The following is a 26,410-nucleotide window of genomic DNA, read 5'->3' on the forward strand; positions in this document are numbered from 1 at the left end:
TCAAGTTGAATCTGAAGTCTACCTCTGTGCTGTCCTGTCCTTGTGAACTTCATAAAGTAACCTCTCCTCCCCCATCTCCCAGGACTACATCCACAGGCTCATCTGTGTGACAGAGAGGGAGAGGTTTGAGGTTCCTATCCGGGCGATTGGGGCGCGGGCCATCCTAGACTTCCCTGACCACCTGCACTTCTCTCTGTGCCCTGTGAAATGCTCCTCACAGAAGACCCTGCTGGTGCGCAACATTGGCAACTGTGAGGCCAAGTTTCAGCTAAGCACACACAGGTGAGAGATGATCTATGATAGGAGTCTGTTCTAGCCTTTAGTCTGTTCTAGCCCAAGTACTCTATGCTAAACCATCCATTTCTACCTGTCCATGCCTTTGTTCTGTCAAGACCTTTTTCAGTGGAGCCCCCTCTTGGAACTATTGGAGTTGGAGAGAGCATGCAGGTGACAGTTGACTTTCTACCCAAGACTGCAGGAGATCACAGACAGGATCTGTTTCTTCACTACCATACAGGTGCAAGACCATAACTATAAAGCAGCAGCTACACTGCACAGGTCTGGCTAGACAAGATTCAGTATCCTTGGAGCTTTATGGTCACCATTATACAGATGGTACACATGCATCTATACTCTACAATCATGTACATCCAAAATTCCCCCCACAAAGGACAAACCATATACAATATACCCCCAGTGTATAAAACATTAGGAACACCTTCCTAATATTGAGATGCACCCTCCCATTTTGCCCTCAGAACAGCCTCAATTAGTTGGGAAATGGACTCTACAAGGTGTCAAAAGCGTTCCACATGGATGATGGCCCATGTTGACTCCAATGCTTTCCACAGTTGTGTCAAGATGGCTGGATGTCCTGTGGGTGGTGGACGTTTCTTGATAAACACGGGATACCGTTGAGCATGAAAAACCCATCAGCGTTTCAGTTCTTGACAAACCGGTGTGCCTGGCACCTACTACCATACCCTGTTCAAAGACACAAATCTTTTGTCTTGCCCATTCAACCTTTGAATGGAACACATACACAATCCATGTCTCAATTGTTTCAAGGCTTCAAAATGATTCTTTAACCTGTCTCCTCCCCTTCATCTACACTGATTGAAGTGGAGTTAACAAGTGACATCAATAAGGGATCGTAGCTTTCACCTGGATTCACCTGGTCATTCTATGTCATGGAAAGAGCAGGAGTTCTTAACGTTTTGTACACTCAGTGTACATGTCTCCCCAGAGTCCCCACTGATAGACCCACTCACTTTGCATTACGCGAGCACACAAGAACTTGCTCTACACCAGTAAGGTACTTCATAGAAACAGATGCATGCACACATTCACATTACATACATTTTTTGCATAAAATAATCAACTACATCAAATGGAGTGGAACTAAAAGGATGAATCTGTTTACCATACATTCACTGTGAACACAATAATAAAATATCCCCTTCGTAATGACCCTGCAGCAGGAATGGTAAAACAGTGTTAATCATTTCAGGGGCATTTATTCACAGTCTTTAATCTCTGCTCTTTCACACAGGTTGCACCTAGCGTATAGGGAAAACACCCTAATTAGCATATATCCTATTAACAGATGTATGAGTGTGGATGGCTGGGTGTGCTGGTGTTATCTGTTGCCTATAGCAGTGTGGTCAGCCCAGTTAGAATGGACAGCCCCTGGAGACACGTCTGTCTTGTTTTGTTTGTGTGATTATACCAGCTAATGGTTTGAGATATTGATAGAACTCCATTGGAAACCCCAATATGTTTTCTTTTTGGAATGTAAGCGGATGTGCAATTATTTTTGGCTCAATTCAAGATCTTAAACTGTCCCTCGTTTGTGATTGTGATGATGGGTAGTGCTGGCAAAGGGACCTTATAGGATTCCAAGGTGATTGCAGTGTTAAAGATTGATAAAAGTGTTTTTATGCTGTGGTGAAATCCAGATTTGATGGAGGATTTAGAGTAGACCCCTTTATCACTTAATTATTTTGACAAGCCTATGGTAGAATTGTAAGTTAATAAAAGGTGAATTTGCAATGTGATGGAGAACTATATCTGTGTGAGATACAGTAAACCAATTAAGAGCCAGAGGAGTATCTGAGTGTGTGTGTGTGCATGTTTAACTGTGTGCTTGTGTGTGTGTGTGTGTGCGTGTGCATCCGTGCGTGCATGCGTGTTTGTGTGCGTGTAAACGCATGTGTGTGTGTTTGGCTCAGGTGGTGCTTGGTGGTCTGCTGTCTCACTACATACACACACAGGTCTAGTGAAGGGCAGCAGCATTAACATTTTATAATGTGCTCTACTCTAAAAAGACCACTCACTGTAAGCCCATCAGGGTTGTATCATTTTTAATTCAGCACCTTTCCCTGTTTCCTTCTCATGTATGCATCAGATGAAGCTGCTCTGGACGTTACCCTCTGGAACCAGTGAACGCAGCAAATCATGAGTATCTTGTCAAGTAGTACTGTACATTTTTGACCCATGAACATGTCATTTCAAACATGGTCAAATTCTTGCAGGGGTGGTTAAGCAGTGATTCTACTCTACATACAGTGTCCACCTATTCTAATCAATCCATCTGTTGATGTATTCATTTGCCCTTTAGTAGCCTTCATCTAGGACACATTTACATATTGTATATTTTATTGGATAATAGCCGAAGCGTGACAAATTAGGTTCCTTTGCTCAAGGGTGTGACTGCTAATACTGAGATTCAATATGACAACTAAATAGCTATATATGAATCCAGCTCCCCAGTCACTGCTATGTCATTTCCTAAAATTAACACAATAATGCAAACAGATGTCAGGTTTCTTTCATTGCTCCTGCCTGGATACTCGGCTTCTACTTGACAGGAGACAAGAAGTGCTACGTACTCTCTCTCGTTCTTGAAGTGCTAGATCAGGGGTCCCCAATTACATTCAGCCGTGGGCCGGTTTTTCCTTGAGTGGATGGTCGGGAGGGCAGAATATAGTTATAAATATTTTATACACTGCAAATTGAATGCAAACAGATATAGTATCTGACAAAAACAGAATAATTTCAAACCTTGATTACATTGGGATACGATCACATACTGTATGCCTCTCTATTTATGCATGGGAATACTTGGGAACAGATTTCCTAAATGAAAGAAAATACAATTTTATTTTTAAAAAATTACTTGAGGGGCCAAATAAAATCACGCTTGGGCCAATTTTGCTGCCTATTGGGGAACAATGTTCACACAGAAAACACCCTCAAAGTCAATTATGGTGAGAAATGCCATCAGTGTGTTTAAGATAGGCTTCCTTTGCTACTGAAAATAATGAATTAGTAATAGGCCTTTAGCTGCTGTCGTATTTAGGAGCAAAGAGACAGTTCCTTGGTGAGTTTACCCTAGACTCTGCCTTTGCCTTGACTATCTGTTTTAGTATCCTCAACGCCAAATCTCTAACTCCTTACCCTAAACCTAACCATAATTCTAACCCTAATCCTAATTGTATCTCTAACCATAAACCTAACCCCTTAGCTCTGCTCACCCTCTCCTCACCAGCAGCACTCCAGCAGAGTCTTCAGAAATTTTTCAAGAGCTGTTCACTGAGGGCTCAAGTCTCCTGTCAAATGCAGCATGGGCAATCAAAGGGAGAACTTCCAACAGCAGTATCGGCTGAGGTTAAAATGTCCTCTGCGTAGCCTGGAAACTGATGGCAGTGCAGAATTAATCTCTTGAGGAAATTAGATGATGAAAGCATGATATTGGCTCGACCAGTGGGGGAGAGAGGCACATTTTTCTTGCCCATCAACCGTTGTCATAGCATCAGGATCTCAGCGATAATTATGGTCCCTCCATTTTCCCCTATTTTCTATTCTTTCTTTTTTTGTAGGACACATCTTACAGCTTTATTGCACATGACAGGATTGTCATCATTAATATGTGCTGGTTTTAAGTGTATCTTTGCTTTGGTGATGCTGCTAATCATCTACGGTTCCTCCTGAGACAACATTAGGTTCTTTAACTGGGCAGCAACTACCTTAGTGAGCATGCTCACCCACCTTGCGTTGTCCCATGGTCCCAAAAGAGTGCCGTTCACCGAGATATCACAGTCACACCACTGTAATAGGTCTACTTGGTGTTCCACAAGAGAAATCGGTGGATAAAAGGAAAAGTGGATAGATTTATGAGGTTGTGACATTGATATTCATGTCTTAAAGAAAAAGCTTATTTCCCTGTACTTCATCTTACTTTGATGAAGACTTATTTACTTTGACTTTATCTGCAACACCTATTTAAGAGGCATACTGTCAAGCCAATCCTTTATAGTAAGGTCTTTGAAGTGATTTTGTAATGTGATTATTGTACAGTACTGTAGAGCCTAATCCACATCCCTAATAAAGGATGTATGGTTACAGGAGGCCTATATAATGGTTTATGTGCATCTATCTTTCTTCGACTAATCTTTTGAAGAGGTAGAGTACTGTATACATACTTATTTGATAGAGACCGACTGTTTTCCAGCATTGGACTTACTGTAGTACCAGGCTAGCCTGGGTACCAGTCTTTTTAGCTAACACTCCTTGCCACTCCTGTCATTTGCCAAAGAGACTGCAGGGTGGTGACCAAGAACACAAGGGTCACTCTGACAGAGCTCCAGAGTTCCTCTGTGGAGATGGGTTTTCCAAAAGGCACCTGTAGACTCTCGGACCATGAGAAAAAAATGTTTCTCTGGTCTGATGCAACCAAGATTGAACTCTTTAGCCTGATTGCCAAGCGTCACATCTGGAGGAAACCTGGCACCATCCCTACGGTGAAGCATGGTTGTAGCTGCATCATGCTGTGGGGATATTTTTCAGTGGCAGGGACTGGGAGACTAGTAAGGATCGAAGGGAAAGATGAACGGAGCAAAGTAAAGAGAGATCCTTGATGAAAACCTGCTCCAGAGCGCTCAGGACCTCATACTGGGGCGAAGGTTCACCTTCCAACAGGACAACGACCCTAAGCACACAGCCAAGACAACGCAGTAGTAGTCTCTGAATTTCCTTGAGTGGCCCAGCGCAAAGCCCGGACTTGAACCCGATCGAACATTTCTTGAGAGACCGAAAATAACTGTGCAGCGGTGCTCCCCATCCAACCTGACAGAGCTTGAGATGTCCTGCATAGAAGAATGGGAGAAACTGCACAAATACAGGTGCTCCAAGCTTGTAGCGTCTATATATACGTATACACTACTGGTCAACAGTTTTAGAACATGTAACGGCATTCCTCCTTCTCTTCTGAGGAGGAGAAGCCAGAAGGATCGGAGGACCAATGCGCAGCGTGGTAAGTGTCCATAAAGTTTTATTTTAGGATATAAACTGAACACTATGAAAATACAAAACAATAAACGTGAACATGAATGAACCCGAAAAAGTACCGTGTGGCAACAAATACACACACGGAAAACAAACACCCACAAACCAAAAGTGAAACCCAGGCTACCTAAGTATGATTCTCAGTCAGACAACGACACCTGCCTCTGATTGAGAACCATACTAGGCTGAACTCAAAACCCCAACATAGAACAACTCACGCCCTGACCATAATAAATAAAGACAAAACAAAGGAAATAAAGGTCAGAACGTGACAGAACATCTACTCATTCAAGGGTTTTTCTTTATTTTTACTATTTTCTACATTGTGTTTATAGTGTAGTGTATATACAGTGTATTTGCATAAACATTGTGATTGGATGATAGGTTATTGAATCAGGATCACGTACTCTGATATCCTAGAACTCATTAATGATAGAATGTTATTTGAAGATTGCCGGAAAGCCAGTCTATTTCGCAATGACGAGTGGCAAGGAGTATAATTTTAGCTAAAGAGACTGGTACCCAGGCTACCCAGTATCAAGCTACTGGAAAGAAAAGAAAGAAAAAAAATATTTAAAATGTTGTTTGTATGTATGTGCTGGGCTTCATGGATTGTTTGTTTGTATGTTTTGGGCTTTAGTTGAGATTATTCTTTACGGAGTCAGGCGTATTTGTCCTGGCCTCAATTGTTCCTTGACTAGCATTAATTCTTACTGTCTATAATTCAAACCTTTTAACTTCTAATAGTGTCTGTATCTACTGGCAAATTGAGAGAGAGTGGGGTGATTGCCCTCTAAGGACCAACATCTTTTTTGCAGCAGCAGTTCTGCCTGCCAGCAGTAATCATCTCTGATTGACTGAGAGATTTAAGAAGCTATCATCGTTAATTAACATAGTAGATGCAACACCTTAAATATTTACATTTGCACTTCGTAATGAATGTTGTAACTTTGTCCCAGAAGCATTTAACTGCAGGGCACGTCCACGTCATATGAAGGAATGTGCCCATCTGTTTTAGGGGACAGAGTGAACAGTTGGGAGTTTGGGCCAATTTCATCCTACACATTTCCTTGGTTTTACAGTCTGTGAACAAAACAAAGTTGATGGTTCGGATTACAGGATGCCAAAGTTATATTTTTCCATATTTTGTTCCACTTAAAGGGTTGTTCAGATTCATTTAGCTCTGTGGCCCATACTTTTTTAATGGCTAGCTCAGAATATGAGTGTCACGGTTTTCTAATGGTGAAGGAGAGTCGGACCAAACTGCAGCGCGTATATTTTCATCCATGTTTATTTACACAACGTAACACGAATCCAAAACACAAACTCTACAAAACAATAAACGTAGTGAAAACCGAAACAGCCTTAACTGGTGCAAACTAACACAGACTAAGGACATCAAGACACTCAGGACAATCACCCACGACAAACTCAAAGAATATGGCTGCCTAAATATGGTTCCCAATCAGAGACAACGATAAGCACCTGCCTCTGATTGAGAACCACTCCAGACAGCTATAGACTTTGCTAGATAACCCCACTAGCTACAATCCCAAATACATACACACCAAAACCCCAAGACAAAACACACCACAATACAAAAACTCCATGCCACACCCTGGCCTGACCCAATACATGAAGAAAAACACAAAATACTTAGACCAGGGCGTGACAGAACCCCCCCCTAAGGTGCGGACTCCCGAACGCACCTCAAAACAATAGGGAGGGTCCGGGTGGGCGTCTGTCCATGGTGGCGGCTCCGGCGCGGGACGTGGAACCCACTCAGTCAATGTCTTAGTCCCCTCTCCTCGCGTCCCTGGATAGACCACCCTCGCCGCCGACCATGGCCTAGTAGTCCTCACCCAGAACCCCACTGGACTGAGGAGCAGATCGGGACTGAAGGACAGCTCGGGACTGAGGGGAAGCTCGGGAGTGAGAGAAAGCTCGGGAGTGAGAGGAAGCTCAGGAGTGAGAGGAAGCTCAGGAGTGAGAGGAAGCTCAGGAGTGAGAGGAAGCTCAGGAGTGAGAGGAAGCTCAGGAGTGAGAGGAAGCTCAGGCAGGTTGATGGATCTACCAGATCCTAGCTTGCTGGTGGTTCCGGCAGATCCTGGCTGACTGGCGGATCCTGGCTGACTGGCGGATCTGGAAGAGTCTGGTTGACTGGCAGATCTGGAAGAGTCTGGCTGAATAGCAGATCTGGAAGAGTCTGGCTGACTGGCAGATCTGGAAGAGTCTGGCTGACTGGCAGATCTGGAAGAGCCTGGCTGACTGGCAGATCTGGAAGAGCCTGGCTGACTGGCAGATCTGGAAGAGTCTGGCTGACTGGCAGATCTGGAAGAGTCTGGCTGACTGGCAGATCTGGAAGAGTCTGGCTGTCTGGCAGATCTGGAAGAGTCTGGCAGATCTGGACAGACTGGCGGCGCTGGGCAGACTGGCGACGCTGGGCAGACTGGCAGCTCCTTGCAGACTGGCAGCTCCTTGCAGACTGGCAGCTCCTTGCAGACTGGCAGCTCTGGCTGCTCCATGCAGACTGGCAGCTCCATGCAGACTGGCAGCTCCTTGCAGACTGGCAGCTCCATGCAGACTGGCAGCTCCATGCAGACTGACAGCTCTAGCTGCTCCATGCAGACTGACAGCTCTAGCTGCTCCATGCAGACTGGCAGCTCTAGCTGCTCCATGCAGACTGGCAGCTCTAGCTGCTCCATGCAGACTGGCAGCTCTAGCTGCTCCATGCAGACTGGCAGCTCTAGCTGCTCCAAACAGGCAGGAGGCTCCGGCAGCGCTGGAGAGGAGAAAGGCTCCGACAGGGCAGGAGAGGCGAGGCGCACTGTAGGCCTGATGCGTGGTGCTGGCACTGGTGGTATTGGGCCGAGGACACGCACAGGAAGCCTGGTGCGGGGAGCTGCTACCGGAGGGCTGGGGTGTGGAGGTGGTACTGGATAGACCGGACCGTGCAGGCGCACTGGAGCTCTTGAGCACCGAGCCTGCCCAACCTTACCTGGTTGAATACTCGGTTGCCCTGCCAGTGCTGCGAGGTGGAATAGCCCGCACTGGGCTATGTAGGCGAACCGGAGACACCGAGCGCAAGGCTGGTGCCATGTAAGCCGGCCCAAGGAGACGCACTGGGGACCAGATGCGTAGAGCCGGCTTCATGGCATTTGGCTCGACGCTCAATCTAGCCCGGCCGATACGCGGAGCTGAAATATACCGCACCGGGCTATGCACCCGCACTGGGGACACCGTGCGCACCACTGCATAATACGGTGCCTGCCCGGTCTCTCTAGCCCCCGGTAAGCACAGGGAGTTTGCGCAGGTCTCCTACCTGGCGTAGCCATACTCCCTGATAGCCCCCCCCCCCCAAGAAATTTTTGGGGCTGATTCCCGGGCTTCCATCCACGTCGCCGTGCTGCCTCCTCCTACCAGCGCCTCTCCGCTTTGTCCGCCTCTAGTTCCTCCTTGGGGCGGCGATATTCACCAGACTGAGCCCAGGGTCCTTTTCCGTCCAGTTCTTCCTCCCATGTCCAATTCTCCAAGTGGTGTAGCCTCTCCCACTGAAGCTGCTTCTGTTGCCTCTCCTGTGGCTCCTGTTTCCTCTTCTCCTGCTGCACCTTTGGGCGGCTACACTCCCCTGGTTTAGCCCAGGGTCCTCTCCCGTCAAGGATTTCCTCCCATGTCCAGAAATCCTTAATACGCAGCTCCTCTTTGGGCTGCTCCTGCCTGTTGACACGCTGCTTGGTCCGTTTATGGTGGGTGATTCTGTCACGGTTTTCTAATGGTGAAGGAGAGTCGGACCAAACTGCAGCGCGTATATTTTGATCCATGTTTATTTACACAACATAACACAAATCCAAAACACAAACTCTACAAAACAATAAACGTAGTGAAAACCGAAACAGCCTTACCTGGTGCAAACTAACACAGACTAATGACATCAAGACACTCAGGACAATCACCCACGACAAACTCAAAGAATATGGCTGCCTAAATATGGTTCCCAATCAGAGACAACGATACGCACCTGCCTCTGATTGAGAACCACTCCAGACAGCCATAGACTTTGCTAGATAACCCCACTAGCTACAATCCCAAATACATACACACCAAAACCCCAAGACAAAACACACCAGAGACAACGATACGCACCTGCCTCTGATTGAGAACCACTCCAGACAGCCATAGACTTTGCTAGATAACCCCACTAGCTACAATCCCAAATACATACACACCAAAACCCCAAGACAAAACACACCACAATACAAAAACTCCATGCCACACCCTGGCCTGACCCAATACATGAAGAAAAACACAAAATACTTAGACCAGGGGGTGACAATGAGCTTTCCAAAAGTTGTTTATATATTATAGAGATCAGTCCTTTTGGGAGCCCAGATCATTTATTTATAAATCCCAACATTGGATGGTTTGGTAGTTGGGTTTCCCAAGGGAATCCATATGCCAGCATAGCTGTTAATGTGTATATGTCTTTCAAATCTTAGAATGTTCTCAAACCATTACTGTCCATGATATCGGCAAGGGTAAGGATTCCAAATTTGGACCACTGGGGGGATGGAAAAGGCTGCCCTCCAGATCGCAAGGCACGCCATTTTGATTCCCAGTTACATTGTTTTTCAATTTTGCGCCACATAAAAATTGTGTGAGCAATAACAGGACCAAAGCGTAGTTTACATTGTTTAAGGGATATACAGTATCAGTGTAGACCACCTCTTCCACCGGAATAAGATACACCATTTTTCGCTATATACTCAGCCAGAGAGTGGAAAAATCCCGTCTAAAGCAAATTAGGATGGGACAAAATGCTAGTTCCTGGAAATACAATTTAAAGTTTGGTACACATAGTCCTCCTACATCTCTCCCTCATTGTAAGTTTTTATCCAGGGTCACTTACTTTGCCATATATATAACCATATGTATTTCGAAACCACACTATGGATTTATCCCTATAGCCAGAATGGGGAGACAAGGGAAGCATAGAACTACAGAAATTAATCTGTGGCAATATATTCATTTTAAATATAGATATTCTGCCTTCTTCTGAGGTTAGATTGAATTGATTTAAGCATTCTGTAAAAGTTTTGATGAAAATACGAATAATGTAATGTACCGCTATACTGTTGTGGAAAAATTGTTAGAATAATACACCTTATTGGGTAATGATCCACCGTGTCACATTGTATTTACTTGTGGTGTATTACTCTGAATTTAACATGAACCATGTTTTTGCTTAATGAAGTTTGATGGCTGCCTGGTGCTTACTGCCTGTTTAAAACTCAGGATGCAATTTGAATACCAGCCTATTTCATTTTGGGTTAAATTTTTGCTCGGTTCACTCATTAGGGTCAGGTCAGGATCTCATCTAAAGCACCATGACTCTGCTTTGAATGTAACCAAACTAGCCAAACGAAAAGCCAAAGGTATTTACATATTCCACATGCTGATTTATGCAATGATTTTGCATTGTATTTTTTTTTTCATTCTGTTGGCTGCTCCAGTGGGAAACATGTGACTTGTGCTAATGTCACTGAGTCCCAGAGAGGCTTTGTTATTGTTGTGGATGGCTCAGACAGTATAGTCTACATGTCATGCTAATCCAACAGCGCCATCTCCATGACCAATTATGAAGCACTGACCAATAGTAGCACACTGACTAGGCTATAGCATCACATTTTGGGGCTTTGCCATAAAGTCCTGAAAAATAAAATAAATAAATGGAAAAGCCTGTATTTTAGAACTACCCACATGTACTTTTGACTTTCTATAAATATATTGGACAGCTACAGTGCTCTTGAATAATTCAGTTGCTGTTTGTGTCTGGGCTTTGTTGTTTCTCCTAAGGGGAGGATGTTGGCATCAGTCTGTATGGAGCATCTGCAGACGTGAATGTGAGGCTGGACAGGAACTCTGTCATAGTGGAGAAAACCTACATCTCCATGGCCAACCAACGTTCAGTCTCCATAGTGAACAGGAGTGATACTCTAGTCCACTACCAGTGGAAGAGCTTGGCCACTAAAGAGGAGGAAGAGCAGCAGAAGCTAAGGTGGGATGTCTGTTCATGCTCATCTCCATGATGTACATAATATAAACATGGTCAACACATCAACAGACATTGATTTCCTGTAAACAAACATCTGAAGTGACCCTTAGCTAATGGATCATCGTAAAAATGTGAGTATCAGTCCACATCAATGCTGTTTTATGTAGCCTGTTCAGATGCTCCTCTGTTCCCCATCCCCCACCTCATCCCCATACTCTCTCTCTCTGTGTGTATCTCTGCTCTGCTCTAGGTTCTGTTCCGAACTGCAGCGGGAGGAGGAGGATGACATGGATCAGTTCCTGACAGAGTGTGACGCAGACCCCACTCTACGTGACCGTCTCTCCCTGCTCTCACGCACCTTCCAGGACCGACGCAGGCAGCTGAAGGAGGAACGCCTGTCCTTCTCAGACAACTACATCACAGTGGAACCTCTGGTGTGTGATGTAGAGTGGGGGTGGAGGGAGGGGAATTTACTGTGTACTGATAGCAAATGTTTTGATATACACTGTAGAGTCCAATTTTCCTGTCATACAGGACTTTGTGCACATACACAGTCAAACAAAAGAGGAATTACATGATATAATCACTCCTGGTGATCCTCCTCTAGGAAACCTACAGTATGTGTTGAGTCACGAAGTGCAGTGCATTGAAGATACAGTTTTCTCAAATATCATCATATTTTCTTATACAGCAGTAGCCATGCCAACTTGCATGCCAAAATCCTCAATAATCATTGGTTTGCATTGCAATGCCTAAGGAAACTTGATACACTAAATTAATGGATGCACTTTATTACACCACACCATGTACTAGTATTCTGTACCAAACACTATAACCCAGTGTGGTGTCTGCTCACACCTCCAGCCTCAGGTGACAGTGACAGATCTGGCTCTGTGGATTACTCAGCTGTGGTGGAAGACAATCCACAGCCTTTAAAGCACATTTAAAATGCTCTGCTTATAATTCTGCCACCGAGCAGTGAGTCACTGCTCCACAGCAGCTATAGAAGTCCCATGAATATTCCTATATTTAATTTCATATTCTTCAACCCCATTTGTGTTTGTGGCAATGCACTTATGAGGGGCCATGTGTTATTGTGTGTGTGAGAAGTATCAGTGTTCCCAAACACTGTGGAGACTGCCTGCTGAGTCAGAGGCATGGCCACGTGGATCTAATTAGTCTCTAACCTGATTTCACCTGCTGTCTCGGAGTCTGACCGATGGGCTGAGACGCCCCTGGGGAGACAGCCACAAATTCTCATCCATCCTGACGAAACCCAACTCGCCCTAGGCATCTGTTAAGCACACTAGGTCCCAAGGGAACTCTCACAATCATTTGACCTTGATGCCTCAACGTCAGAGAGATGGAAAACAGGGGAAAACAAACTCAACCCCCCCTACCAAAAAAAAATCAAGGCATCCAAAAAAGCATTGCTTTCCAGGGACAAACTCTGCACCCAAATATTCTGTAAAGCACCTTGAAGAGCTGTGCTCCATCAGCACAGAGTGAGGCCAGAACCCCACCGTTACCCTTAGGCAAACTTTTCCGTCTGCTCTCCAGAGCTCTGCTGATTATGATTGCATTAGTGTTTAGTTCTAACTGATAAGTACTACATCCATTAGCGCTCAGCTGCTTTTATTTTCCACTTGATGACTTTATCTATTTGACAGACACTATAATTTAGACAGAAGCTTTATACATATCTTTCATCAGTGTTGAGTTGTCTTTGCTCTTGCATATTCACAACTGTATAAGGGGAAGTATTATAATATATAATTTTTAATTATATATCAAAAGTATATAATTTAGCTACTCTACACTGTCTTGACACATTTGACACATGATGGACTGTACCACTTTCTCCTCCAGCAGGATTTCAGTAATCCTGTTGCTACTGTAAGATGCACATTGTTTAAAGTTGCCTCCTCTGTTGCCTTTGTGTTACCTGCAGGAGGGGGACATTTGGCCAAACACCACCTCAGAGGTCAACATAATTTTCAAACCACAGGAGGCAAAGATTTATCAACAGACGGTCTATTGCGACATCACAGGTGAAGTTTGATGTCATTTGATGAGGGCTCATGCATTTACTACAGTATTAGCTAAGTTGTGTTTGATGTTACAAACAGAAGTATGATGAACAGAAATAAAATGGTGCATTGATGAGAAAGCCCCACCTTGGATTTGATCAAAAGTGACAATGCCTGAAAATGTATTATATTTATGCATTTCGTAAAAGGTGTTTTCTGGTATTATAGTCAAATCATATAGCCTACAAGCCATAAGGCAAAAAACATGTGTTACTTCACAATTATAATTCTATCATCTCATACTGACAAAGCAGTTGTTGTTTGATTTGCATTTGGTATCCATCTATATTTCCGGTGCCGGAGGTTAGATTTCCATTAATTTCCATGACTGACAGAGTTTCATGGGCAGGTGGTGACCTCAATAACACAAGTCATAGAGAGTTGATTTTTGCCTAAAGGGCAATGTACAGTATGTCTAGATGTTTTCATTACACACCTGTGTTCTGCAGATGTGCTTGATTCATGCTCATTTGTTTACATATATTCAGTTTGTTTATTTAATTCCGTCTTTGTATTCTCTGCCTTTGTGCTCTTTGTTATCCACATTAGGCCGTGAGTCTCGCCTACCACTACGGATAAAGGGGGAGGGGTTAGGCCCCAAATTACAATTCAACTTTGACCTCCTTGACATGGGTACCATCTTTATTGGCTCCAAACACAGCTATGAGGTACTTAACCTTAGTTAGGAGATGTACTAACAATATTAAACAAAGCTAAGACACAAATATTTCTACACTTACACTGAATGAGAGTTACAGAGTTTTGTTTTACACCTTTGTTCCAAATTATCAGCCCTCCCAACAAGTGAGACTCATAATGTGCAAGGTCCCAGCTGTTGGAGGTGCAGAAGAGTTAGACAGGAAATAGAGATGTACTAGAAATAACAGCACTGTGATTATCCCCTGTAATAAGATGTGTCTCACATGAAAATAAATCACATTATTGCTGCTGGTAGTCTGCATATACCCAAACTTTTGAGTAATTGAGTAATTGAAGTATAATTGTTATATCTGTTAGTCTTATAATAGAACAGGACATGGCAGGCTCTCTATGAATTCACTGTTAGATTAATTATTTAAGGTATGCCTACCCAGTCAGCCCCTTTTGTTTTTAGGGCATTCATGGCAGCCTTGCTGTAAAACACTGTGATACTGGTTCCCACAGAACAAGACTGTTGGATCATGCATTGTTAGCGTATTGCTAGCTTTCCAAAGCCAGCAAACAAGTATAGATAAGACCATGGAATATACACTGCAGTCACAATACACATTAATTCTGATTAGGCTAAATAAAAAAGTGAGAATATAAACACATAGAAAACAGTGCTTGGTTAATCAAATTCTACATTTACATAGTTTGGTTTTCCCTACAAATGTCCCCTCGCCCTGTTTAAACCTGATTTGACTCCACTATCCATCCATGCACTCTCTTCTCAGGTGCTTCTGTCTAATAATGGGCTCATCGAGGCCACCTTCAAGCTGGTGCCTCCCAGCTCAGGGTTTGGCCAGTGTTTCTCCTTCAGCCCTACTGAGGGGATGGTTCCCGCTGGGGCTTGCCAAGCCATGGAGGTCTGCTTCTCCTCCAGCACCCTGGGGGTCTTCTCTGAGGAGTTCATCTTCACTGTGGGGGGAAACCCACAACCTATCAGCCTCACGTTTAGGTAACACTCGCCCAATCACCCCTCTCATCCATCCCAGCACAGTCCTCAACCTCTCCATCATTGTCTTGTTTAGAGGGTCTGTACAGTACATCACCACTGCGGTAGATAAAGCATTGACGAGCATGTCCAGACACATATATCACCCCATACCGCAGCAGCTGGGTGATTCTCATGAAACCAGTTTGAAATATGTCTGTTACAAAACAATGAAGCATCTGCAAAAATCAAATATCATTCGAAAGACTAAGATGTCTAGTGTTTGGCAAATTGTCTAATTTTAAATACATTTTACATTTTCACCAGAATTTAGAAAATCTTCACCCCAAATTCTCATTACCAACATTTGTCCGGATTAAATTCTCGGATAATTTTACACAATTTTACACAACTTATTTGAATAAAACAAAAAATATGTAACACATAATAAATGAGGGGTTATGCATTATATGGAACATCATTAATGACGTGGAAGGTGTGTTCCACGACACGCTAGTGGAGTAGAACTGAACTTCCACGGAGTTGCATTATTTTCCATAGAACGCTTAGAGCCCCGAGTTGATTATCCCTTTTTTACAATGGCTATAATTAAACACATTTGCCGTTTGCCGGTAGAAATGTGTTCAACATCCACTGAAGTAGCTAGCAAGTTTACTAGATAGCTCCAGTAGTTTCCAAGGTAACCAAACAAACAGACTTGGTTTACCAAACCATCAGTCCTAGCTTGCCACGATAAAAATCGAATTCAACAATGCCAATAACATTTTCAATTCGACTTTTGCTTTCAAAAGCAGCTCAAACACAACGTGGAAGAAGGAACTTTGCCATTGAATTCTTCTGTCCAAATATACCATGTGTTATTAGGGAAATAATTTACACTCTAGAATACCAATGCCATGGTATATGTTACTGTAGTTTAACCATAAATATTACAAATAGTATACTAGTTGAAGTTTACATTAAACAATAATATTTACTATGTAAAAACACAGTGTCTGTGGACATGTGCCTCATTACTATACCACCTTTTCAAGTTCCTGAAAAAACTTTAATTGAAGTTTTATTCAACAATTTTTTTTATTTAGCTAGGCAAGCCAGTTAAGAAAAATTATTATTTACAATGACGGCCTACCCCGGCCAAACCCTAAAGACGCTGGGCCAATTGTGTGCCGCCTTCAAAATGATGTTCTTATTCTCAAAAGCCCCATTTACCCATCTGTGCCTTCTCATGACCAAAATGTCTAAAAAGCTCAAATTGGGAAAAAGTCAGAGAACCATTACCTTACCAACATGGAGTGTATGAATGGGCATAGTGATGTGGTCAATTGCTTGCTCACTCATTACAGCTGTCTCCTATTACTTGCAGATTAAGCTAAGGTCCTCTCATTACCGAAACACAAATGTCTCATTACCGTGTCATTTTTGGGGCCGTTTCGGTAATGAGAACCTTAATTTCTGTATTGATTATATGCTAATTGTAATGTATAGTCAATGGGTGTGCTGTGCTGGTAACTTTATTTATTTACTAAGAACACTAATACCTATTGTATAGATTTTTAATAAAACAACAGTTATTTGACTAAGTAGGGTTTGTCAAGAAATATGGGATGTTTAAACCCCATTTAACTTACTTTAAGCCACAATCTGCAATTTGTGTTTCAGCAAAGAGTTTACCCCACTACTTAAAGGAGGATATCCCCCATTGTGACATGTGTACCTATTTTCACACTTAAGTACACTAAGTGTACAAAATGAGGAACACCTACCTAATATTGAGTTGCACTCCCTTTTACCCTCAGAACAGCCTCAATTTGTCGGAACATGGACTCTACAAAAGTGTTCTACAGGGATGCTGGCCCATGTTGACTCCAATGCTTCCCACAGTTGTGTCAAGTTGGCTAGATGTCCTTTGGGTGGTGGACCATTGTTGATACACACAGGAAACTGTTGAGTGTGAAAAACCCAGCAGCAACGAGTGTGAAAAACCCAGCAGCATTGCAGTTTTTGGCACACTCAAACCAGTGAGCCTGGCACCTACTACCATACCCCGTTGAAAGGCACTTAAATATTTTGTCTTGCCCATTCACCCCCTGAATGGCACACATACACAATCCATGTATCAATTGTCTCAAGGCTTAAAAATCGTTCTTTAACCTGTCTCCTCCCCTTCATCTACACAAATTGAAGTGGATTTATCAATAAGGGATCATACCTTTCACCTGGATTCACCTGGTCAGTCTAGGTCATGGAAAGAGCAGATGTTCCTAATGTTTTGTACACTCAATGTATTTTTATTTTTAATTGATTTAACTAGGCAAGTCAGTTAAGAACAAATTCTTATTTTACAATGACGGCCTACCCCGGCCAAATCCCCCCCCTAACCCAGACAACGCTGGGCCTATTGTGCATCTCCCTATGGCGGGCCCCGATCACAGCCGGTTGTGATACAACCCAGGATTGAACCAGGGTCTGTAGTGACGCCTCTAGCACTGAGATGCAGTGCCTTAGAGTGCTGCTCCACTCGGGAGCCTAAAAATACTGTTGTTGTTTGATGTCCCAAGAAAAATGTTGGTCCATATCGCACGTATTTACAGTAGGTACTTTATAGGCATATTGTGTTATGCTTTTTGCCCATAGGAACCCATTCAATCCAGAAATATATATAAAATTCTTTACAACCATAAATATCCACGTACTAATACACCAACATTACATGTAAAGACCTTGGATATTTTTTTTGTCACTTTGTTACGTTTTAGTCTACTTTTGACTTTTGAAAATACTGTACGTGCATGTACTTACATTACTTATATTGAAATAAGGGGTATTTTAGTAAATTGCATTGAGATCACTGATTTTAGTATCATGCAAGTCATTTGGGATTAACAAATGGCACACTTTGATGATTTGCTGGCTTACTGAATCTCTGATAGAGATCAGTCAAATTTTGCTAAACGATGCAGCACTCATTATCAAAACATGTAGTCTCATCTCCGAAACCTGCTTATCATTACCGTAATGCACCAATATTTGGGAAATATTAAGAAAAATTGTAATTTAGCAATTTTGGCTTAACTCGGATTGTGTGATTCTTGTTCTTTATCCAAATATGTGTGCATAAATAAAATGCATAAATAACATGCATACATACACACGTGATTATGACAAAAAATATTCTAAAAAGGTTATGTGTTAAAGGTAATGAGATAAATTACAAAATAAATGTTAATAATTTATTTGTAAATATTCTTATTTTCAGAGTTATGTTTAACTTAGGTCTTTTCATTAGACTTTGAAAACTGTTGTGGTAATGAGAATTTTTGCATTGTTACAGTATTTGTGGAAATTGTGGTAAAATACATAATATCTGATAAAAAAATAAATAATAATAATTATTAAATAAATTACTACAGATCCTAATCTCAGTGATCCAAGAGGAAATTTAATGAAAAATCACAGTTTCATGAGAATGACCAAATGACCTACATTAATCCACCGAATGCTTCATCTCCTGAACGCTTGAATATTTGCTCTCCCTGACTTACATGTTTGATTAGCACATTTTTATACTCTAGGTTTGAGTAAATGACTCCCTTAACATTGTGTTTAAACTACAGAATTACCCTTCCACGCTGTCAACCAAGAAATTGACTGATCTTGTTTTTTTCTTCAGTTGCTCTATACTTGCCCAACCCAGTGTAATTATTATGCATTACCCAGTGACCTTCATGCTTGCTGGTCAGCACAAATGTATTCTGTATTTCCTGTCTCTTTTATCTCTTGTAGGGGTTGCGTAATAGGCCCCACTTTTCACTTCAGCGTTTCAGAGCTCAACTTTGGGGATGTGTCCTTTGGTGAGTTAAGCTATGGTTTGTTTTTCATTAATCCTCATTGATAATGCCTGTTACTCACACTAGATGCTTGTGTTAGGCTTGGGGGTAGATTTAACAGTGCATTTGAGACACACTGATAATACCTACTGCTTTGTATTTACAGTATAAAGCACAAGCATAACAATGAATGACAGATGCAAATAAACAACCATTACTGCAAGTCTACGAAATAGATGAAGCCCACAATATACACTGAGTGTACAAAACATTAGGAACACCTTCCTAATATTGAGTTGCACCTCCTTTTGCCCTCAGAACAGCTTCAATTCGTCAGTTATGGACTCTAAAAGGTGTCAAAAGCGTTCTACAGGTATGCTGGCCCATGCTGATGCCAATGCTTCCCACAGTTGTGTCAAGTTAGCTGGATGTCCTTTGGATGGTGGACCATTCTTGATACACACAGGAAACTTTTGAGCGTGAAAAACCCAGCAGCGTAGTAGTTCTTGACACACTCAAACCGGTGTGCCTGGCACCTACTACCATACCCTGTTCAAAGGCACACACCTTCTGAATGGCACACCTACACAGTCCATGTCTCAATTGTCTCAAGTCTTACAAATCCTTCTTTAACCCGTCTCCTCCCTTTCATCTACACTGATTGAAGTGGATTTAACAAGTGACATCAAAAAGGTATCAAAGCTTTCACCTGGATTCACCTGGTCAGTCTATGTCATGGAAAGAACAGGTGTCCCTAATATTTTGTACACTCAGTGTATAATTAAGCAATAAGGCCCGTGGGGTGTGGTAGATGGCCAATATACCACGGCTAAGGGCTGTTCTTACACACGGCGCAATGACACAGCCCTTAACTCTGGTATATTAGCCATATATCACACACCGTCGAGGTGCGTTATTGCTATTATAAACTGGTTACCAATGTAATTAGAGCTGTAAAAATAAATGTTTTGTCATGCTTGTGGTATATGGTCTGATATACTACGGCTTTCAGCCAATCAGCATTTAGGGCTCGAACCACCCAGTTTATAATTGGCAATGTGTATTGTTTTGCAGTAACAGTCCCATACAAACAGTATTGGCACACTATACCTTCTTGCAACAATTACTGCACACATTTACTCCCACTCTTCACTGCAAAGTTGTCCTTTTGGATCTCCTAAAATAGGCCTTACACACTATTTGACCCTTCCAAAAATTGTCCAAGTTGATACATTTGGCATTGGATGTATTTTGAGCAGGCCTATCTCTCCTACATTTTTATGGTCCACTCAATTCTCTGCCTGCAATGCATCATGCATGTGCATGGCTTCCAAATGGCTTACTGTAGAATGAGACTAACACACTATTAGCCATGGTAGAATGCACATTTTTCTTGTGATCAATAACAGCAAAGGTCTTTGCAGACAGATAATATTTAAGTATACTATGACACTTTTTTAATCTCAGTGGTTATTTGTGTGGCAATTCTCCCCACACTAACCATACATTTTAAAACCTTACAGATAAATCAAAGTCCCGATTATGAGTTGCCCTTTGGCATTGCAGCTGTATATCAGATAACAGTGTTTGGAATTATCTCTGCACTAACCCTTAGAACTGTAACATTGCTTGCTATCTGTTTCATTCCTTATCCCTCCTTTCCTACAGGTTTCCCTCACACACTGACCTGTAGTCTGAACAATACTTCTCTGGTTCCTATCAACTTTGGGCTGAGGGTTCCAGGGGATGGCAGTGGCCCTTCCAGCATCACTAGTGTCTCCCAGGTGTCAGACCTGAGTAGGACAGAGTGGAGCTCCAGTACTGTACCAGACCGGCCCATTGAGTTCACCCTGACACCCAACTCAGGAACTGTGCGTCCTCAGGGACTGGTTGACATCCAGGTGTGTTAGGGGAGCAGGGAGCATTACCAGAAAGTAATCAAACATTATTCAAATGAAAATGTGCTTATGTACTCACTGTAGAAGAGTACCATTTAATTATGTTATTAAATGTAGGTGCTGTTGGGTCATGCTGAGTCAGCTTGCTTTCCAATTAGTGCTAAAGTGTATGCTGTAGGTTTTTCATTTGAGATTTAGAATAAACTAATCATTCGATTAATTACCTCTGATCGAAACGAATTTAATCAATGATAGCCCCTGAGGGGGGCAGAGCGTAATTGTTATCATCCTGTGGAGAAGTTGAATATAAAAAAAGATCTGTTGCAGATAGAAGCTGCCTTTCTCCTTGTGGCTCTGCAGAGCTCTGATTATTACATCAGCCTGCTCTGGTTGCCTCTGGTTACTGAGTGTCATACGCTGGTCTTTTCCTATCAATGGGAGACTGTTTGGTCTTTTCCCATCACTTTAAGCTGTCAGCAGCCCTGCCGTGGGCATATCAGGGAATCTGTGCAGCTGTCTTCGGTGCTTTGTATAGGGTGTCTCCTGTCTGCCGTCCTCCCTTTGGCTGTCTGCAGCATGCTGCTCTGCTCTCCAGCCTAGTGACAGCACAGTGGCACTCCGGGGCTCTAATGAGATCTCTTACAAGACCAGAATAATGTATGTAGGAAGTCAAATGTCCTGGAGGGAGATAATCTTCATCACCTAGACCAGAAAATGGGCCCTGGCTAACCTTTCAAAGTATAGGAAGTTACTCATGGATGGATGGTGCAGAGATAACTGTTTCTCCCCATATGCAGGCACCTTTGACCATGCAGTCTACTCTAATTCCTCTGATGAAAGTAGCTTAGTAGGGTTCTACTGTATGTAGTACAGGCTATGTCAAGAAGTGTAAAGAAAAAACAAAAGGAACATGATTGCAAATTATTGCAAATTAAAAAAGTAGTGTAAACTGTAAATATATTTGCAGGGTTCTCCCCCAGATATTGGAAGAAGGTGGTGCTGCTGAGTACGGCCGGGGGAAGGCCCAGAGGGCGGAAGTTTATGAACACCTGTAACTGCCATCAAGAGCAAAAAGTGGTCTTATATGATAACACATAAGTTAAAAAAAAAATGTTTACATAGTGGCGCAGCCAGTCCACAAGTTGGAGCAAGCGCCTCTCTTACATTCTTTGGGGAGAACCCTGATTTGCCAAACAAGCACAGTAGAGGTGCCATGGTTATGTCATGGTTATGTTTGACTGTTTAACCAGTATGTCTGCTGTGTACCTCCATCTGTAGGTGACTCTGTGCTCCAACAGTGTGCAGCGCTACAGCCTGGCTTTAGTAGTGGACGTACAAGGGGTTGGGGAGGATGTGCTGGCCCTACCCATCAATGCCAGGTTAGAGGTCTAGATCCAGGGTCAAAACACACTTCTTAGCTACAATAATGTCCTGATTTATGATCAGGGGGGGAACTCCACATTCAGAGAAGATGATTAATAGTCCTTTCATTCATTTCAATGTCAGAGACCCCTTATAGAAAACTACTTCATAACCTCAACACATCAATGTAGAGCTGTAAGCACAATAGGATACTTATTCCACTGTGCAGGCCAATATGTGTGTAACCTAAAAGGTGAATGGTGTATTAAGCTTGGGTAAATGTCTGTGTCCGTAGGTGTGTTATACCAAATGTTCTTCTGGATACCCCAGTACTACAGTTCCAGAGATGTTTCCTGAGTTACCCTTACGAGCAGTCAGTGAAGCTTACTAATGACAGTGACCTGCCTGCATGCTATGGCCTTCTGTTCCAGGTTAGATTTGAAGTGTTACTGTTTTATAATGTTTCAGTGTCTCTGACTTTCTGGTCTCTCCACCATCCATTTGTTTTTGCTCTACGCTTGGCTTCCCTTGATCACTCTCAAGGGGCCATTCTATTGTCTTTGACAGACAAGTTTATCAGGCCACTTACTGTTTGGGTGTTTCAGTGCTTCAGGCATTTCTCTAACACTGTGTCTGTGGTCCCTCTCTCCAGGAGTATGAGGAGTACCCGTCTCTGCTCTACTCCAGTGCCCACCCACGAGGGGTCATTCAGCCCCATAGTGCTGTGGACATCCCCCTGGCTCTGCAGGCTAAGACTGTTGGCAGGCTTCAACAAACTGCACAGATTGCTATATTTGGGAAGAAGGAGCCTCCTCTGGTGAGATCATGTCTGTGCCAGTGTGTGTGTGTGTGTGTGTGTGTGTGTGTGTGTGTGTGTGTGTGTGTAGCCTTGCATTTATGCCCCTGGTCCCTCTAATTTCTTGGAATTCCATAGAACCTGCAACTGTCCTGCATTGGGGAGGGTCCGGTAGTCCATGTGATGACCACAGAGGTGGCATTTGGCAGCATACCAGTTCTGACCGATGTCTCCAGAACACTGCAGCTCTCAAACCAGTCCCCGATACCAGCACGCTTTGTGGCTCAAATGGTGGGTCAAACTTAACAAGGGGAAATTCTCTCTCCCTTAAATTCTCTCTCCCATTGGCTCTGTTTACCTCTGCTCATTTTCTGCTACATGCTGCCTCTGATTCGTTTCTAACCTAATTCATTGTGTAAATAATTAGTTAATTGGTTCAATTCTTTGTTAGCTTTCTGGATATCAGGCTGCCAGTGCAATCTAATCCCAATAGCAACTCATCAGACTTTTACATTTACTCCATGGCCCTTCCTTTATTACCATGTTACATCTCTCCTCCTAAATCTTCATAGTCTTTACCAATAGGCACAAATTAGAGACATAACAATCAGAATTTCATCGTCTTCAATTCATTAATTCTGCAGACCTTTTGCTATAGATGGGGCTTTGTTTACTCTCGCCCTAAGATGTTTTACACAGTAATGTGGGTTTGTTCTATTACACATACTGTACATTGTGTTACTAATGAATCCACTGAGTATAGTGTTTGCTCTGTCTCTATTTCTGTTTGATGCCTCTTTTTTGATTGGAACCCTGCTATGCTGGGGCCTTCTAGTACTGCAGTCTACACAAACACAAACACACACACACACACACACACACACACACACACACACACACACACACACACACACACACACACACACACACACACACACATGGTATCTTGGATTGCGCTTAAATCCTTAAAGTGCAGTGCTGTGGAAATGAGCGAACACTCTTTTGTCCTCCAAGGCTAAAGAGCTGTGTGTTGATAAGGCAGGCATTTTATAGAGCAATTTCAAGCATCAATCGTTGGTGATTCTTCTAGAATTATATTAGAGTCGATCGATAGCATGGCAAAGAGCCAGCCTACTGGGCACAGTAGGCTCAGTTCACCATCTAGTTTTGATTTACATTTGGTTGAGTTGTCAACTAGCGTGAATCCAACAGGAAATCAAAAAATTTGTCATCATGTCATTGGCTTAAGATTCAAAGTTGGGTGAAAAGAAATACGAAATTCCTTTACATTGATTACTTTTTTTTAAACCGATCAATGTCATCACATTGAATGTATTTGCTAAAATAACATGGAAACAACATTGATTCAACCAGTCTTTGCCCAGTGGGAAGTAATACTGGATAGCAAAATAATGTGAAAGATTTAAAAACAAAGTATACATTCTATTTGTACTTTGTCATTAGTATATTCTAGACTGTTCATGATGGCACTATACTGTTCAATCTACTGAGTTTTGAGGGGATTCCATTCTAAACCTCATTGGCTGTGTTTACACAGGCAGCCCAATTCTGATCTTTTTCCCAATCACATTAGATCTTTCACATCAGATCTTTTTCAGAGCTGATCTGCGTGGTCAAAATACCAAATAGTGAAAAAAAGATCAGAATTGGGCTGCCTGTGTAAACGCAGCATTTGACATGCCATGGTTCAAAACAATCAATTTTATTAAGCCTCTCTAATGCAAGTCTGATCTGATTATTGAAATTTTAGCTGGGTTGTTCTTCACTCAGTTCCCCCTCTCAGCGAAGACACCCCTCCATGATCACCTTTGTATCGACCGGCGGCTCATCTCTCACTAGCTCTCTGCCACATAAAGCCTGAGAAAGTGAACTATGACGCTCAGGCAGTGTTTACACAGGCAGCCCAATTCTGATGTGTCTTTCACTAATTGGTCTTTTGACCAATCATATCAGCCATGGAAAACATCTGATGACTCCAGAATTCACACAACGCTCACATGGATGTTTAGCGTGTGTCTTCTATGTGAGGTGTAGTGGATCATTGTTTCAAGGGCAGTTTACTCCCCTTTCTCTGCAGGTCTATCTGTATCTGTTGTGTCTATCTGAGCTGACATCCTACTTTGAACTGCAAGTGAATATGAAATACACTGTAGTGTACGCTCTTAGAAAAAAAAGGTGCTATGTAGAACCTAAAAGGCTTCTTTGGCTGTCCCCATAGGAGAACCCTTTGAATAATCATTTTTGGTTGCAGGTGTTCCATGTCCAATCCTTTCTACAGAGGGTTCAACATGAAACCCAAAACTGTTCTACCCGGAACCAAAAATGGTTCTCCTATGGGGCAGCCGAAGAACCCTTTTGGAACCATTTTTTGTGGGTTCCAAAATAGTGTAGAGAGTCTATTAGAATATATTCATTATGACTAGACATATTCCTAAAAATATACCCTCATTCTGTCTTACAGGCTGACAGAATATGTTTATGTCTGAATGATCGGTTGGTTCTACATGACTGCTAGTAACATTAAGATCTTCTGTCTCCAGCAGACCATGCTCTGTTCAATAAGGTCTCCTCCACACTCCAACACACACTGAAACTCCAATTAAATCCAGTGCATTGCACAATGTCAGTGTAAGGAAGTTGCATGTTGTAAAAAAAGTGAGTATTACTGCCCTTGCTTATCTAGTTTGTAGACTAGCGAGTTTGTTAGATAAGATAAGGCCCCTGCAAACACTGAGCTCATTCAGGTTCTTTGGTTGCTGTTCAAAAGCAAACGTCATGATGGCTGTCAATTGTGATGATTCTGCTTCGTCCATGGAAGCATCCAGATTGTTGGATGATGCCTCCAGTGTGGTGGTGAAATAAAGCATCAGCAATCAGAAAGCCCAATCCAGTGTCCCAGAGCTGGATTCAGTCAGAATATCCCAATTAAAGCCCTTTGTGTATCAATCAGGATGCTGCTGCATGGAGAATTGATTTTAGTCCTCTTTCAGCTAATAGCTAAGATATAGAGAGCTGCTGGTGCACTTTGGGCTTATCTCCTGATGTGAACAAGGCTGAAGATGTGGTTGTAGAGAAGATTAATGTGTCTTCTTTTTAGATGAGTTCCTTATTGAATGTAGATTGATTCAAATCGATCATAAATCTGGAATGGAGCAGAATAGGATGGGGAAAGTAGGTTTCTCATCTTTTGTTCTTTAGATGAAACATACTTTCAGATAAGGATCCAATTCTCAAACTGAATTGGAAGGAAGGCTATTAGTGAAAAACAAGCACAGCGGGGTGATCCTTGTATCTATATCAACACAGCTTTTAGGCCGTTGATCTGTTAAAACCTCAGCCTGTCTGTTATTGTTTCAAT

General features: G+C 42.6%; 1 protein-coding gene across 1 annotated transcript in view; it reads left to right on the plus strand.

The window, feature by feature from the left end:
* hydin (HYDIN axonemal central pair apparatus protein) overlaps positions 1-26,410 on the plus strand; it is a 68,893-nt gene that overhangs the window by 9,088 nt on the left and 33,395 nt on the right. The window contains exons 6-18 of the mRNA XM_064951922.1: positions 83-282; positions 393-517; positions 11,200-11,401; positions 11,649-11,832; positions 13,350-13,449; positions 14,038-14,156; positions 14,925-15,148; positions 18,932-18,999; positions 20,644-20,876; positions 22,152-22,252; positions 22,531-22,666; positions 22,888-23,052; positions 23,170-23,322. Of these exons, the coding sequence (XP_064807994.1) occupies positions 83-282; positions 393-517; positions 11,200-11,401; positions 11,649-11,832; positions 13,350-13,449; positions 14,038-14,156; positions 14,925-15,148; positions 18,932-18,999; positions 20,644-20,876; positions 22,152-22,252; positions 22,531-22,666; positions 22,888-23,052; positions 23,170-23,322 (2,010 nt within the window). The remainder of the gene's footprint in view (positions 1-82; positions 283-392; positions 518-11,199; positions 11,402-11,648; positions 11,833-13,349; positions 13,450-14,037; positions 14,157-14,924; positions 15,149-18,931; positions 19,000-20,643; positions 20,877-22,151; positions 22,253-22,530; positions 22,667-22,887; positions 23,053-23,169; positions 23,323-26,410) is intronic.

This window comes from Oncorhynchus masou, chromosome 31, assembly GCF_036934945.1.
Source record: "Oncorhynchus masou masou isolate Uvic2021 chromosome 31, UVic_Omas_1.1, whole genome shotgun sequence".
Lineage (NCBI taxonomy): Eukaryota > Metazoa > Chordata > Actinopteri > Salmoniformes > Salmonidae > Oncorhynchus > Oncorhynchus masou.